Source organism: Phaethon aethereus (genome assembly GCF_964289735.1).
Source record: "Phaethon aethereus genome assembly, chromosome: 4".
NCBI classification, from domain to species: domain Eukaryota; kingdom Metazoa; phylum Chordata; class Aves; order Phaethontiformes; family Phaethontidae; genus Phaethon; species Phaethon aethereus.
Window position 1 is genome coordinate 44,116,897 of NC_138578.1, and position 13,769 is coordinate 44,130,665.

Consider the following 13,769-nt stretch of genomic DNA (forward strand, 5'->3'; position numbering starts at 1 on the left):
TCTTTTGTGGTATTTGAGTTCTAAAGCCTGTATACATTCAGTTCCTAGGTCTGATCAAGGTTTTCCTTTTGAAAACACAAAAAAGCCCAGGAGAGACATATTCACTGTTCTTCAGAACATTGTTTTAACTTGGGAAAAATAAGACCAACTTTGTAAATAGGCTTTGTTCAGGAAGTTGATCTAAGAAAAAGGAAAGTTTATATTCCTTTAGGAAGGTGGTAATGAAATACTAAATATTTGTTTGGTTCTTAACTCATTACCTAATAATGCCTGACATGCTGTTTGCTTTGCTGGCAAACATCTACTACGCGGTCACGGAATGATCTGTTACAGCTTCGACATCTCCTTCAGACTAATGCAATGGAGTTTATTGTCCACCCTCGTTCCCCGTGGCACGTCAGGCCTGCTTTTTCCCCTTCGCACGTGTTGGGCGAGCGCATGTTAACATGTAATACACTTCGTATTAACTCCGTATTTCACCTGCTGGTTTTAGTATCCTGACACTTCAGGCTGTAGCCTGGCTTTGCAGTTCTTCGCTGTTAGCTCTCATCTTTCTTGCAGCACCCGTTCACTTTTTTTCCAAATCACTTAAGTATATATTAAACAATCACTAGCCATTAACCCCATCTCCAAAAATAACCTATGGTTTTCATAGGTGGTTTTCCTCCACTGGTGAACTGCTGACTAATTCCTATTCTGTTCCTGTATTTTTCACCAGTTATTTGTTCATGCAAGGCCTTCGCTGATAACTTATTTCTTTTATGAGAATTGGACCAGACCAAAGTCAAGTAGACCAGAACTACCTGATCTGCTTTACCTTCATGTTTACTGATTTCTTTGAAGAATATTTACAGGTTTGTGGAACAGGATTTCCTCTTGTGAAACCACAAGTCCTACTTAGCCACTCTCGGCGGTACCCTGGCTCCTACCAACTTGCCGTATGGGCATTACTGGTCTGAAGTCCCCTGTAACGTCCACAGAATGCTTTCTAAAAATTAGTGTCGTATTTGTGACCTTCCATTCCTCTAGCACTAAGGCAGTTTTAAGTGAAAAAATATAAAGTACAGTTCATAGTTCAGCCATTTCATCCTTGAATTTCCTTAGAACTCTTGGATGAATACCATCTGTCCTGTCATTTTGTTTCAAAACCTTTTATACTTGGATTTGAGACAGATGCTCCACCATGCCTCCCCCATTAAAAAGTTCTGTCATGAAAACTTCCTGAAGCTCCTCTGCAAGGTTAAAAAAAAAAAAGATTTCTTTTCCTGAAACCTTTCTAGGCATTGCTACTATATCTTGACCATCTATTGTCCCCAGGACTGCGTGGCAGGCCTCCTGCTTCTGCTGTGTTTGCAAGTTATTATTAATCTGTGTGTTTTCTCCCGTCACTCTGATGCCCTTTTTCCCTGCCACACGTTGCTGCACCTGGCCTGTCGGGTGCAGGTTTCTTCTGGTTTACTGGTTTAGAAGTAACTTCAACTTTTTAGAGACTGCTTTCCTACATTTGTTATTCTCTCATACCTGCTCTTTATCCATCTCGGTCGTATTTTTGGTGGTCTTTTGGTCTGCTTGACTGGATGGTATGCCTTTTTGCTGGACCTCTAGTGCGACGTGAGCGGTCTCCCTGATGCCTGCAACCGTTTTGGGCATCCCTTTTAGTTTTGATTTGAGGCAGACTTCCCAGTTCACCTCCAGCGAAACGTTTCCAGGGAGTAAGTAATCTCATAAGATTGTCCATATTGAACACGGATGTGAAAAACTAATTTAGCTTTTCTTCTGTGGCCTTATCTTTTCTGAACATTCCTCTTACACTTTGATCACTTACTCGTCCTTCCCAGCGCTGGTTCTTTCAGTGCTCACAGATGGGCAGTGTCTGAACGCCCTGACCCGACATACCATACTTTTTAAAGCTTAATTTGAAAGTAGTAATTTCCACACGCTCCTTTCCATTTGCATTTAATCTATATTCAACATCCTTATCGAAAGGGCAAAGTATTCTTTAAAAGAAATTACTAGTTATCTTCAGTCATGACATCATCTTCAGCTGATAGATCAGCTTGATGCAGAGCTTTGCTGTGGCTTGCCGCGGCTCACGCCGACGTGGCGTGCGCACAAAATGATCTGTGTAATGATGTGGGTCAGGCTAGTAGAGCGCGGCAGTAGATTATTTTTGCAGCAAAGGTCTCTCCAGCAGTCAGGATGTATTTGTAAATGAGATCATAAACAAAAGTGACCCACGGGTGGCTTTTCATGTTAGGACACGTGGGACACCAGGGTGGCAACATCAGGCAGTTCTGCACGGATTTGTGCGGAAGTTATGCTTAAGCTGAATTAGCCAAATAATGCTAAATGAAACTGAACCCAAAAGTCATTTTACCTCACTGAGGAAAATATTAGAAGAGCTCCTTTATTCTGAATTACCTCAAGATACACTCTTATTCTGACGCAGTATTTAAAATCCCGTAACCCACGCAGCTTTCTAGGACACCTGAAGGGTTATATTTTGTTTCAATTTAAAAGCACTTGAGCAGAAGTAAAAAAAAAACATTTCAAATCATCAAACTAGTCAATTTACTCTGATGTTACCGCTCCACTGGAAAAGATTTATTTAAATCTAATCAGAAAGACTTCTTCAAGCACCACCGTTCTGTTCAGGGAGGTGACGGTACGTTTCTAGAGGGAAATTTGAACAGAACGTGCTGAAAATGAGGGAGACCAGCGGCATCTCGGCTGCACGCTGTGACAGGGGATTGTCTCGAGCTGGAAGGACTTTTGAGGTAAGGATAAAGGGGCTCTAGGGTTGCCGGCCTTCTGCAGGAGAAAATGGATGTACCGCGCGGAGAACAACTTCCTCCCCCTCCCAGTTTGTGCCTGTGGCTTCCCAGAATCTGAGCTTGCAAATTGGAGCCAGCGATCCTGCCTGCGCCCAGTATCTCCGGCAGGTCCAACATCTAAACCAGCACCTCATCCTCCCAATACCACTTGAGCTGTCTCAGGGGCAGGGTGGGGAGGAAAGAGCAACTCTGGGTTCCTAAAGGCCTTCAAAGGTTTAGTACCTGCTTCAATGTAAAAATGTTTGAATTGCCTTTACGGTTACCTCATTTCCGTACTTAGAGGAACACACAAACTGTTCTTGTCGAGACTCTTGTTTCAGAAAGTGCTGTATTATCTAACCGACCGCAGTGACATTTTGCCATGGTTTACAGTGCTGAAATCACTTTTTATCTTACACAGGTACCATGACTGTACACAAATTTATTTCAGAAGCTGATGGACAAGAGGGAGGCACATTATAAGCAAATTTTAAAAGGTGGAAGCCCGTCTTGTCTAGGACTTACTTTATTCCAGGTATTAAATGTTTTTCAGCACTGAGCTTTAAAAGGCTAGTAAAAACTAGTATTTATCTCAACAAATTAAACTGAAGCCATCAGTTCAGCTGTAGGATCTTCAATTTCCCTCTTGGAAATATTGTTAGATATCCAGATTTAGACGTAGAGATTCATACTGAAGTTTGTGTAAAAGCTGAAGACCAAGAAATAGCGTATCTGGTGATACTGTTAACACCAAGAACAAGGCCCTATCAGGAGCACGTGTTCTTTGAAAATGCCTCCTCTCTTTTCTGCAGGAATCTATTGGCATGTGCAGAGATAACATTCCAACATTTTTCACGCTGTTCTGCAAGCTGTGTATTTTATGAGAAGCCACTAATGGGGGGCCAGGCGGAGAGGGAAGGAGTAGGGAGCATCTGGGAAGGCATACCTCTAACCACATGTGTCTTAGAGCCAACTTTCCTATCCCAATATGGACAGCAGAAAAGGCTCGTGCTCCTGAGTGCTGGGAGAGAAAGTTCCTAAGATTCACTCATTACCAGCTAATACACCAAAGACAAAAACTTTAAGACCTCTGCTTCAGTAGTTGCAGGGAGGGGGGGAATCTAATCCAGGAATATCAGCAACTTTGGTACTTGAGGTATTTTTTTCTCTCAGAAGGTGATAGACGGAAAAGATCAGTTACCACTAAGGGTAGTACAGTACATGTGGGAGAGAGAACTGTGGTTCAAGAACCAAAATAAGTTTCCAATCCAGTATAAACTCCAGGAGTCAACACTTCAAGACTTGCCCATTTTGCAGCAACAACAGCCCAAGAACAATGCAAAGCCTTACCCTGCACAGGGCTTCAGCATCCTGGGAGTACCCAGCCTCTCAGAAACATCAAGAACACAACAGTAATCATGTACAACATTTTATTACAAAATTGTTAAAAAAGTAATACAATGCAATATACTACAAAATATAAGATCAGCTATTAAGCTACCTCCTTTGTTTTTACTTAGCTATAAAGAAACACCTGGCTATCAGTCACTGAATTTCAACAAAAACCATTAAATATGCAGAAACATTCCACAACTTTTTCTTCTTTTTCTTTAAACCAAACAGTAGCAGCCCTCAGCTACTACTGACATTAAAAATAAAGGTCTCCCTACAAAGAACCACATTACCTATACACAATTCTGTACAGATTTTTATACTGAAGCTAACAATGAGCTGCACTTGAGTTCACATTCTTAGCAAAATATTGGATTTTGAGCATAAATCTTTACAGCAGGACATTCATTTATTCCTCATCCTCATCTTCTTCCTCCTCTTCATCATCATCTTCCTCCTCCTCCTCCTCTTCTGGTTCTGCTTTCTTCTTAGATCCTGCAGGCCTACCTGGGCCCTTTTTTCCTGCGTCACTCTTGCTCTTGGCACGATACGCTGCAATATCCTGCAAGAAAAATGCTGTTCAGTTGCTGGCAGTGTAACTCTGAAGACAAATTCGTACTGCTTCAATAATTTAATACCACTATGCTGTGCAGATCAAGTACAGCGTGTGCAGAAAAGCAGGGTTTCAACCTTGGGACTTCCATGCTTGGACCTTTTGGCAAGAAAACACGTGATCCAGACAGTTTTAAGAATTTTATGACCACGGGGCTTTGGAGTATGACTGTGTATTTTACCAAGTAGGTGACCCGTTTTCTCGAAGTAAAGTATCTTACTGGTAAAATCTCTAGACATGTAAAAACCACATCCAGGTTCACTGTGAGGCTGCCAGATACCTCCCACGCCATATCTTTCCATGCATTCTGAAGCCTGACAAAGTTCGATGTAAAAATTTAGAATTATGAACCATATATGGTTTAGGTACAAAACAGAGGTCACACATTTACAGTGACCTCTACAACTTCAGCCATTATTTTATCACTCTCACAGTACCTTTTCATATTTCTCCTTTAGTTTTGCAGCCTTCTGTTCATATGGCTGTTTATCTTTGGCCGACTGTTCCGACCACATTTCTCCTAATTTCTTTGCTGTATCTCCAATAGACAAGCCAGGATGATCATTTTTGATTTTTGGACGGTGTTCAGAACAGAAAAGGAAGAACGCAGATCTAAAATGAGAGAAAATGATTAAAATTATGTATCAGACTATTAGAACTGATACTTTGGTGGGGAGGATGGGGTGGTAGTAGAAACACTCACGGTGGTCTTTTAGGAGCGTTGGGGTCCTTCTTCTTTCCCTTCTTCTCACCTTTGGGAGGAACATAGTTTTTCATCTCCCTGTCATAACGAGCTTTGTCTCCTTTAGCCATTTCTTCAAACTTTCCTTTTTCCTTGCTAGACATTGTCTGCAGGCACACGGAAGGGAAAGCAGAAGAGCCCGTATCAGATAAAGCGCCTGGTGACCCACTAACGTCTAAGAAGCAGCAGCTGCCAGCAGGGATCTTCTCCCAGCAGCCTGCTGCAGGGGCCGGCCCGGCCCCGGCCCTGGCACAGCTCGGCCTGGCCCCGCTCACCTTCCACCGCTCCGAGCACTTCCGCGAGAACTCGGCGAAGTTGACGGACGAGTCCGGGTGCTTCTTCTTGTGTTCCTCGCGGCAGGTCTGCACGAAGTAGGCATAGGAGGACATCTTGCCCCGCGGCTTGTTGGGGTCGCCTTTGCCCATGGCGAGGTCGGCGGCGGGTCCCTGCGGAGGGGAGAGGCGGCGTGAGGGCGGGGCCGCGCCTCAGGCCGCTCCCGCCTCTCGCCCGCCGGCGCCTTCCCGCCCGAGCACGCCCCCCGCGGCCGCCGGCCCCTCTCCCGCCCTCCCGCCCGCCCCGCGGCACCTCCCGCCGCCGCCAGGCGCCGCCGCCCGCCCCCCGTGGCGGCCGAGGCGGGCGGCCCGCGCCGCGCCCGCGCCCCAGCCCTCCCCGGCGGAGCCGCCCGCCGCCGCCGCCCCCCCCGCTCGGCGCGGCCGGCTCCACCCGCCCGGCGGGAGTGTCCCCCCTCAGCCCTGGGCGCGCCGCCCGCCCGGCCAGGGAACCCCGCGCTCCCACCGCGCCCAGGGCCGCCGCCGGCGGCGACCCCTCCTTCCCCCTCTCCCTCCCCGCCCCGGCGCCCTCCCGCTGCCCCGCGGCCTCCGCCAGCGGGGGTGCGTGGGGCCTTGCCTGGCTGGGCGGAGCGGGCGGCGGCGGCGCGGGGCTCTGCTCCCTTCGCTGCTGCTGCTAAATGGTTTCCCGGCGGCGCACTTACAGCCTCTTGTTTTCCACAGCCCTACCCGCCACAGCAACTTGACCCGCGGCGCCCGGGGGCCCGCCCCTCGCCGCTGCGGATTGGCTGCCGCGCCGGTTCAAACTGCCTGCGGCCCCGCCCCTGAGGGCTCGGGCCGTTGAGGATTCGCTGGCTGTGGGTCTGACGTCAGTGGCCGAGCAGCTCCTGGGTTAGGTCGAGCGCGAGGGGGTCGTTAGCGCTCATACTCGTTGGAACCGGTTGGGGTGAGGATAGTGGAGGGGCGGAACTAAAAGCGCTGAGCGGTGATTGGGTGAGAGGGACGGTTTAAAAAACCGCGGGGGCTCCCGCCATTGGCCGTCGGGGACTGTGCGCGCTTTGATTGGGCGGAGCGGGATGCTGTAGCGTGGTTTAAAAATACAAAGAGAGCGAGGAGGATGGCGGGGCGGGCAAAGTGAGAGGAGTTGCGGAAGGGAATGGGTGGCGGTCTGTCGACAGTTCTTGGTAGCGCCTGGTGCCGTGGCCAGGCCTCTGCCGGCCGCCTCGGGAGGCACGGCGGAGGGGCCGGCGGGTAGCCGCTCCGCTTGCGGCCTGGCCGCCGGAGTGTGCGGGGCCTCCTCGGAGCGGGGGAGCCGGCGGTATCGGCGCTACCTTCCCGCTGCCCCGGGGTGCGCCCTTCCACGGCTCCCTGCCCGCGGGGCCCGGGCTGCGCGGGGTTTGAGCCGCGGGAGGAGGCTCGGGTTGCCGCCGAGATGCTGGGCCCGGCTTGCAGCCACCGCCGCGGTGCTGCAGAGAGGCCTAGCGTGCCTGGAGGGGACGGCCCCTTCCCTCCCTCGGGCTGGCGGGGCTCAAAAGAAGAGCCTGCGGCTGGTGGCGGCGGGGCGGGCTTTCCCTGTCAGGCCGGACTGAAAGCACTGAGACTGAGGAGGGAAAGTGTCGCCTCTCCGTGTTTTGTTCTCCCGTGAAGGGAAAGCCGCAGCAGGGGAAAGCCCGGGAGCAAAACTCGGGCGGAGATGTAACGCCTGCGGCCGGCACTAACGCTTTCAAGCGAGCCGCCAGCGGGGCACCTGGCCCTTTCACTCTGGGGATAAACCCGGCCTTTCTCTACAGCCGTTTAGTCTGTTTTATTGTGATTTGGCTCTAGCCTACACGATATGGGTTTTGCTGATGTTGGTTTTCTTCCGTCTGGTTATTTTAATCTGATTTCTAGTTAACATCACTTTAGATAAATATTCTTACTAATCTAAGGAGTTTCTAACACTCTTACCTTTTCAGGTGTAGTTATAGCAGTGCTGAAAAGCAGACTATAACTTTGCTTACTGAAGATGCCATGCCTTTGGTAGAGTTTTATTCATGTTAGCATACCTCAATAGTAAAAAAAAAAAACCCAAACTTTAAAAGACAGCAGCAAGAAGCCCTAAACTATCTGAGGCTATTGACTAGTTGCAGGTGCGAGATGGGTCAATGTCTTGATCTCCATGGTCTCTCTCATTCCAGACCTGCTCAGTGGAAGGAATATTGGATAAGAAAGACTTATCAGGTCCAGTCCTTCAAGCTCATTTGTTTTTTTCTTCCAACAAAGACATGTTCACGCTGAACAGTTCACTAATATGGTAGTAAATGCCTCCTTCATCCCTGTTTCATATTAAGCCTTATGTGTTTGCTCAAACTGCAGCCCTAAAAGACATAATGTAAACTGGAAAACATTACTCAAAGTTGTCTTTGAAGAGAGGGTAGCTGGGAGGTAAATTGACAGAGTGATGCAGAGGTAAGCGTTCCCTTTGCAGATGTCAAAACCTGTCAGAAGCCAGTTATCCGAATTCTTACATTGGCTAACTTCTGTGGCTATTCCTTTTGATAGTGTTTAACCTACAAACAAAACTTGCACTTATCTTCTAAAATAAACATTTGCATGGGAGATATTCCATGTTGCAGAACTGGCTCTTTATTACCATAAACCATTCCACTACTTGGTAGCAAATTAACATTCTCGGTTCTGTGGTACTGAATTCTGTGAAGGCCTAGCTGTTTTGCAAGGAGTTGTTTTAATTTGTTATGTAGCTTTAAAAATGCCTTCACTTCATATGTTACTTGAAAAGCACTATTTTGTTTGGTGAATTAAGCTGCCAGATGGGCTACTCATTCACTTTGTGGTAAACCACCTGTATATGACAGTTTCTTATGGAGTATTTTCTAGTTAACAAAGTAGGCTTGTAACAGATGGTAGAATCTTAGCATACTAGTGTGTACTGAGTGAATCACAATACAGCCATTAGTATCTCTGGTGTCAAACCATTCTTTGTCCACCCGACTTACCTAGAGCTCTCCATATCACACCATTCAAACAAATTCATAGGTATCTTCTCTGTTGTTTACAGCCATATAAAAATGTAGGTTAATTCCACCGAAATCAGTTTTACTTTTGAATCCTCACTGATGGCAGTTGAAAGAACAATGAATTTGTCAGAAAACAGAGTTTTCTCAATGTCAGTGCTTCTAAAATAGCAAGTCACAACCTCTGGGGGTTTCTCACTGAAAAGTTATCAGGATGGCTACAGGCACCAGAAATTTTTTTTAACAGTTGAAAGGAGAGAGGAATTTTTCTCAATTTACTCTTCAAAATCCATTCTCTGTCAGTTCTTGGGAAAAAAAAAAGCTGTATGTAAGTTTATTATTAACATATTTTTACTCTTCCTTTTAACATTAATATAGCAAGTTCATGGAAAAAATTACTTTGGAACAGTTTTTGGAAATTATGGGATACAATTGCAGTGAGGCTCCCTCTTGCATCTGTTTTCATATCTGCTCTAAGAATATGAAGAAAATGACTGTGGAAAAGCAGGTAGGGTGAGAAAGTGTAATTACTGCTGTGGGAAAAAATGAGACCTGCCTTTCAAATGATTTAATCAAATGTTTTAAGAAAGAAATTAGATTCTTTGTTCTTTTAAAAATACTCATTTTCTAGATTCTCTTCTCTGAAAAAGAAAGCTTTTGCACAATTAGAGAGAGAGAGGGTTACGTCATGCGATGTCATGCAACAGAGGGCAGCATTAGAAACCAGACAGTTATACTCTTTAACATCTGTCTGTCTTCCAACAAGGAAGGCAGTATTGAAAATTTTCCACGCTTGAACATGATACTGGAAGCTTTCCACAGCAGCGCCAATGCTGAAAGCTCCACGCAAGAATGCCGATGTTAGAAATTTGTCAGTCCCAAAGCTGTGCCTTCTCCCACCACGCTTGTGCCTGGAAAAGCGCTTCTCTCTGCGCCTTGTTCCACAATAAGCTGTCACCGTTTTTTCATTACACCACACTGTTCCTTTTCAGACAAAACCACAAATTCTGTCTCGAGAGATTCAGTCACTGTTACTCTTCCAAAGCAGTGATCTATGCAGTATTGACTTCGGTCGGTCCGTGTGGTTAATTTATTAACCACATGTGGATGACAGTTGTGGGGAAGAAGCATAAACTCCAGGACTTGAAGCTTACTTCTGCTTGAGTAATTCAGCTCATGAAATGACTGTTGTTTTATAGCTCCTTGGCTTCGAGCCCTTTTGAGCTTCTAATCTGCTCCACAATTACAATTTTGGGCGCTATTGTTAACTTTACTTAATCTTCAGTAAACTGTGTGTGAGGAGAGATAAGCAATGTAGAGACTAGAAACACTGGATAGAAGGAAGAGAAAAGACCAGGTGGGTGAGACCAGGTTACAGAGCTGAGAAACAGATTTAAAGAGAAAAGTATGTCACGGACAACAAAAATGTGTGATTGTAGTGATTAATACTTTACGTCATACTATATATCTTGGCTTCTGTGGGCAGCTTCTACAGCTTTTCTGGATACTGGTGTCAGTGTGGACAAAGCGAGAGAAGAAAGTAACAAAGACTTTGTATTTGAATTAAAGTTTCCATCACGGATCCATTGCAACAGATACCGTTCAGCTGAGGAAATTGCGAATTACTGTTGCATGACCTTAACTCTGACCAAACTTTCATTCCGGTGTAAGTGTATTATATGGCAAGACTGTCAAGAAGAAGCTCTACTGTCTCTCCTCAGAGGCTCTGCTGTTACCCAGATTCCCGTATGGAATATGCCTTAATGGCAATAAATTTCTGCTTTGGAGAGTGAACGTTCTTGATTGATTACTGCGAAAGGGTCTCTCTGATGGACCTGAGAAGTCAGCGTTTACCGGATGAATAATCAAAGCGAGTTACAGCGGCCCTTGATTTTAATGCCACCTAACTTCACTAACAGTAATGCAAGATGTTGAAAGAAAAAGCAAATTTACCTTTAATCAGCACTTTTTTGTTATAGAGCAAGATTAAAATCCACAACACAAAAAGCATCTAAATAGGTCACATTTTTAAAAACCCATTTTAAATGTGAGTTACTATGTCTACAGACAGCAACTATGTTTTTTTGCCCTATTTTCTTGTGAGCATCTCGTACTAGAAATATGGTAGGAGCTTTAGGATGAAGAATAAAACCCAGAACTGCCTAGGCTACTGCTTACCTAAATCCAGCACAAAACTGATTTTACTGTATTGTTCCAGTTATAAGCAGTTACTTTCTTTGTACTTTGATAAAAACATATATAACTGCAGCTGCCCCAAAAAACTATTTCTGTCAATTTCTTAAAGAATTGCATTTAAGATAATGTACTAGAACTTTTCTCGTTTTTTCTGTTGTTGCATAACATGCAAATATTCTATAAAAATCAAATATATTTACCCTTTAAACATCACAGTTTTATTGTATGTGCTGTTGTAAACCCTGCATAACCAGTTAAGCAGCTCGCAGGCAAACGGCAGCCGCGTTACACCAGGCTGGTTTAGTCTGAAAGCTCAGGAACTTGTTTTGACTTTGTGCTGTGTAGCAAATACCTAAAACAAAAGCAGCCTACATTAGACACTACCCGGGACAGCTGCAGAGCACAGACTGAACTGCAGCGGTCATATGATAGGAAATAAATACAACAAATCTCTCGTGGTACTAATGCAGATAATATTAGGAACACCAGCTGTTCCTGGTCACAATAATTATTAACTGAACTTTTTCAGTCTTAATTTGACAAGAACTTTTTTCCACTTGCATTGGGTTTACATGTCCCCCTCCCTTTTTTTTTTTTTTACTTTTCTATTCCTAGACCTTGCTTTCATTTTCTCTCTTATTTACATTCAGGGCAATACTCATGTAACACTTTTCCCCTGGAGGTCTTAATAGAACTCCTTTATATTTTGCTGTATTGTTAATGCCTTTTTACAGGTATGAGAAGTAGTGATTTGCCTTTGTTCATCTATTAGGTGATAGTTACACAGGCAGTTTAGAGAGACTTTAAAGTGTGGATAGCTGTAACTTACACTACTAAATCAGTTTAAATGGGTAAGAAAGTTTCTATCCTTCTGCCCCCACACCCAAACTCTTCCAGCCTTGGTAAACATTAGTACTTTACCTCAAACACATACAGGACTTAATCTTAAGAAATAAAATGTAATTGCTAATAAAAATGTTGTGTCATTTGGGAATTGGAGAACATGGTTCCAGGATTTTTTTTTTCTCCTTCTAAACAGTAAGGCAAAGGGTTGGACTGTGGATGGCCCTGGAGGTGTGACATCCAGCGAGCAGTTCTGAAGAGGCTGTAATCACAGTCCAGCTCCCAAATAGTCTAAGCACCCATGTGAGGCTAGCCGCTGTGCTCCCTGCTGCCAAAATGAAGTACGTGTCAACCCGTGGTGACTTAAAAATGTTGAAAATTCTTCAGAACAAACCAGAACGTTTTGTTTGCACCTTGTCTGTTCTGAGGGACTTTTTTCTTCTGCTGTCATGAGGGCTAGAAACTTAAAAACAAGCTGAAGCTGGCAGTAGAAGCTGTTTCGTATGTAATTTCAGCTCTAAAATATTTTAGGAAAGAGAAAGAATAGGATGAGTTGACACAGCTGTGTGCCACGGGCCACAAGAGGAAGGAGGAATCATGCCCTCCTGTCTCGCACAGCCAGAAGAGAGAAGCAGGTGTGGCTGGAAACAGCCTGGTTCCTTGTAGGTACTGTGATACTCATCGACACGTTGGCCTCGCATCCAGGTAGTGGAAAAACTTGGATCTCATTAAACTTAAGCGGGTCTCAAGTTTTGTGCTGTTGCTAATGTAGAGGTTGTCTTGGTAGAATAATTTATTCTGGCAAAATAGTAGCATCATATGTATCATAGAAATGATCACAGGATACACAGGTAACCTGCTGAGGATAGAAAGAAAATGCTCAGGAAAGCTTGAAATTGTTCTTACAAATGATCAGTCTCATTTTTAGTCATGGATCCTGTATGATTTTCCAGCAACTGATGATCTAAAATTATATTTTCTCTAGAAAATCCCTTGTATGCCCTAACACTATACCATTATGTTGTGTTTTACACTAACAAGAAAGGTTGTGTCAGAAATCTTATGCTGCTAGAAAACCTGTCTGACTATAATAGCAGTCAAAAGCTAAAGCTTCTACTCCACGGCCCTGAGTCTTGTAGAAAAAAAATGTTAAGGAAGTTCAATAATAAACCCCTTGGGGCTATGATTAATCCTCATCAGTTACTGTGACCATTTGTGAAGCTAAGTAGAAGCTCTCCCTAAGTACTGGCAGGGATAAACGCCTACTACAAATGAAAAAAAAAAAAGGGAGCGGCACAGTTGTGCATCTGAAGAAATAAACAAAGAAATCTCAAGTGCAGTTGTTCCGTGTCGAAGAAAGGCTGGCTTATTCAAAACTACAAAGAAACTAAATTGCAGCCCAAAACATGTCTTTTTCCAGTTTTCACAAGTTGAAAAAAAGAATCCTTAAAACCTGTAAGCTCTCAACTTCAATGTAAACCTTTAAGAGAGAAACCATCTCGATGAATATGCTCCAGTTCATAGGCTTGATCGTGTTGTGCAATTTTTATGTCACTACATTTTATACTACTAATTAGCATTTATATGTTAAATTATTGTAATATGTACAAATATTAAAAGCATAAAAACCCCATTCTCCTTTCCCAGGAGTTAAAAATTGACTTTGTAAAGATATAATTAATTTTGGAACAGACTTGCATGATATGACTAGAAACACGGATAATCAACAGAAGAAAGAAGTTAAAGTTGTTTGAGAGGTAAAAGATCTGTACTATTATTTTCCTAATTCTGACATCACTTACAAGAGCATGTAAAATCCTGCTCCAGCAGCCATTTATGAAGAGAGGTAAGGATCTTTTAGTGCCTGTG

General features: G+C 44.4%; 1 protein-coding gene across 1 annotated transcript; it reads right to left on the reverse strand.

The window, feature by feature from the left end:
* Nucleotides 1–4,614: 4,614 nt before the first annotated feature.
* On the reverse strand, nucleotides 4,615–5,985 carry HMGB2 (high mobility group box 2; the record flags this gene model as incomplete). The annotated part of the gene is made up of 4 exons (XM_081998701.1): nucleotides 4,615–4,767; nucleotides 5,256–5,430; nucleotides 5,522–5,667; nucleotides 5,836–5,985. 4 exons carry the CDS (start codon nucleotides 5,983–5,985, stop codon nucleotides 4,615–4,617), a joined length of 624 nt encoding a protein of 207 aa, XP_081854827.1.
* Nucleotides 5,986–13,769: the final 7,784 nt, after the last annotated feature.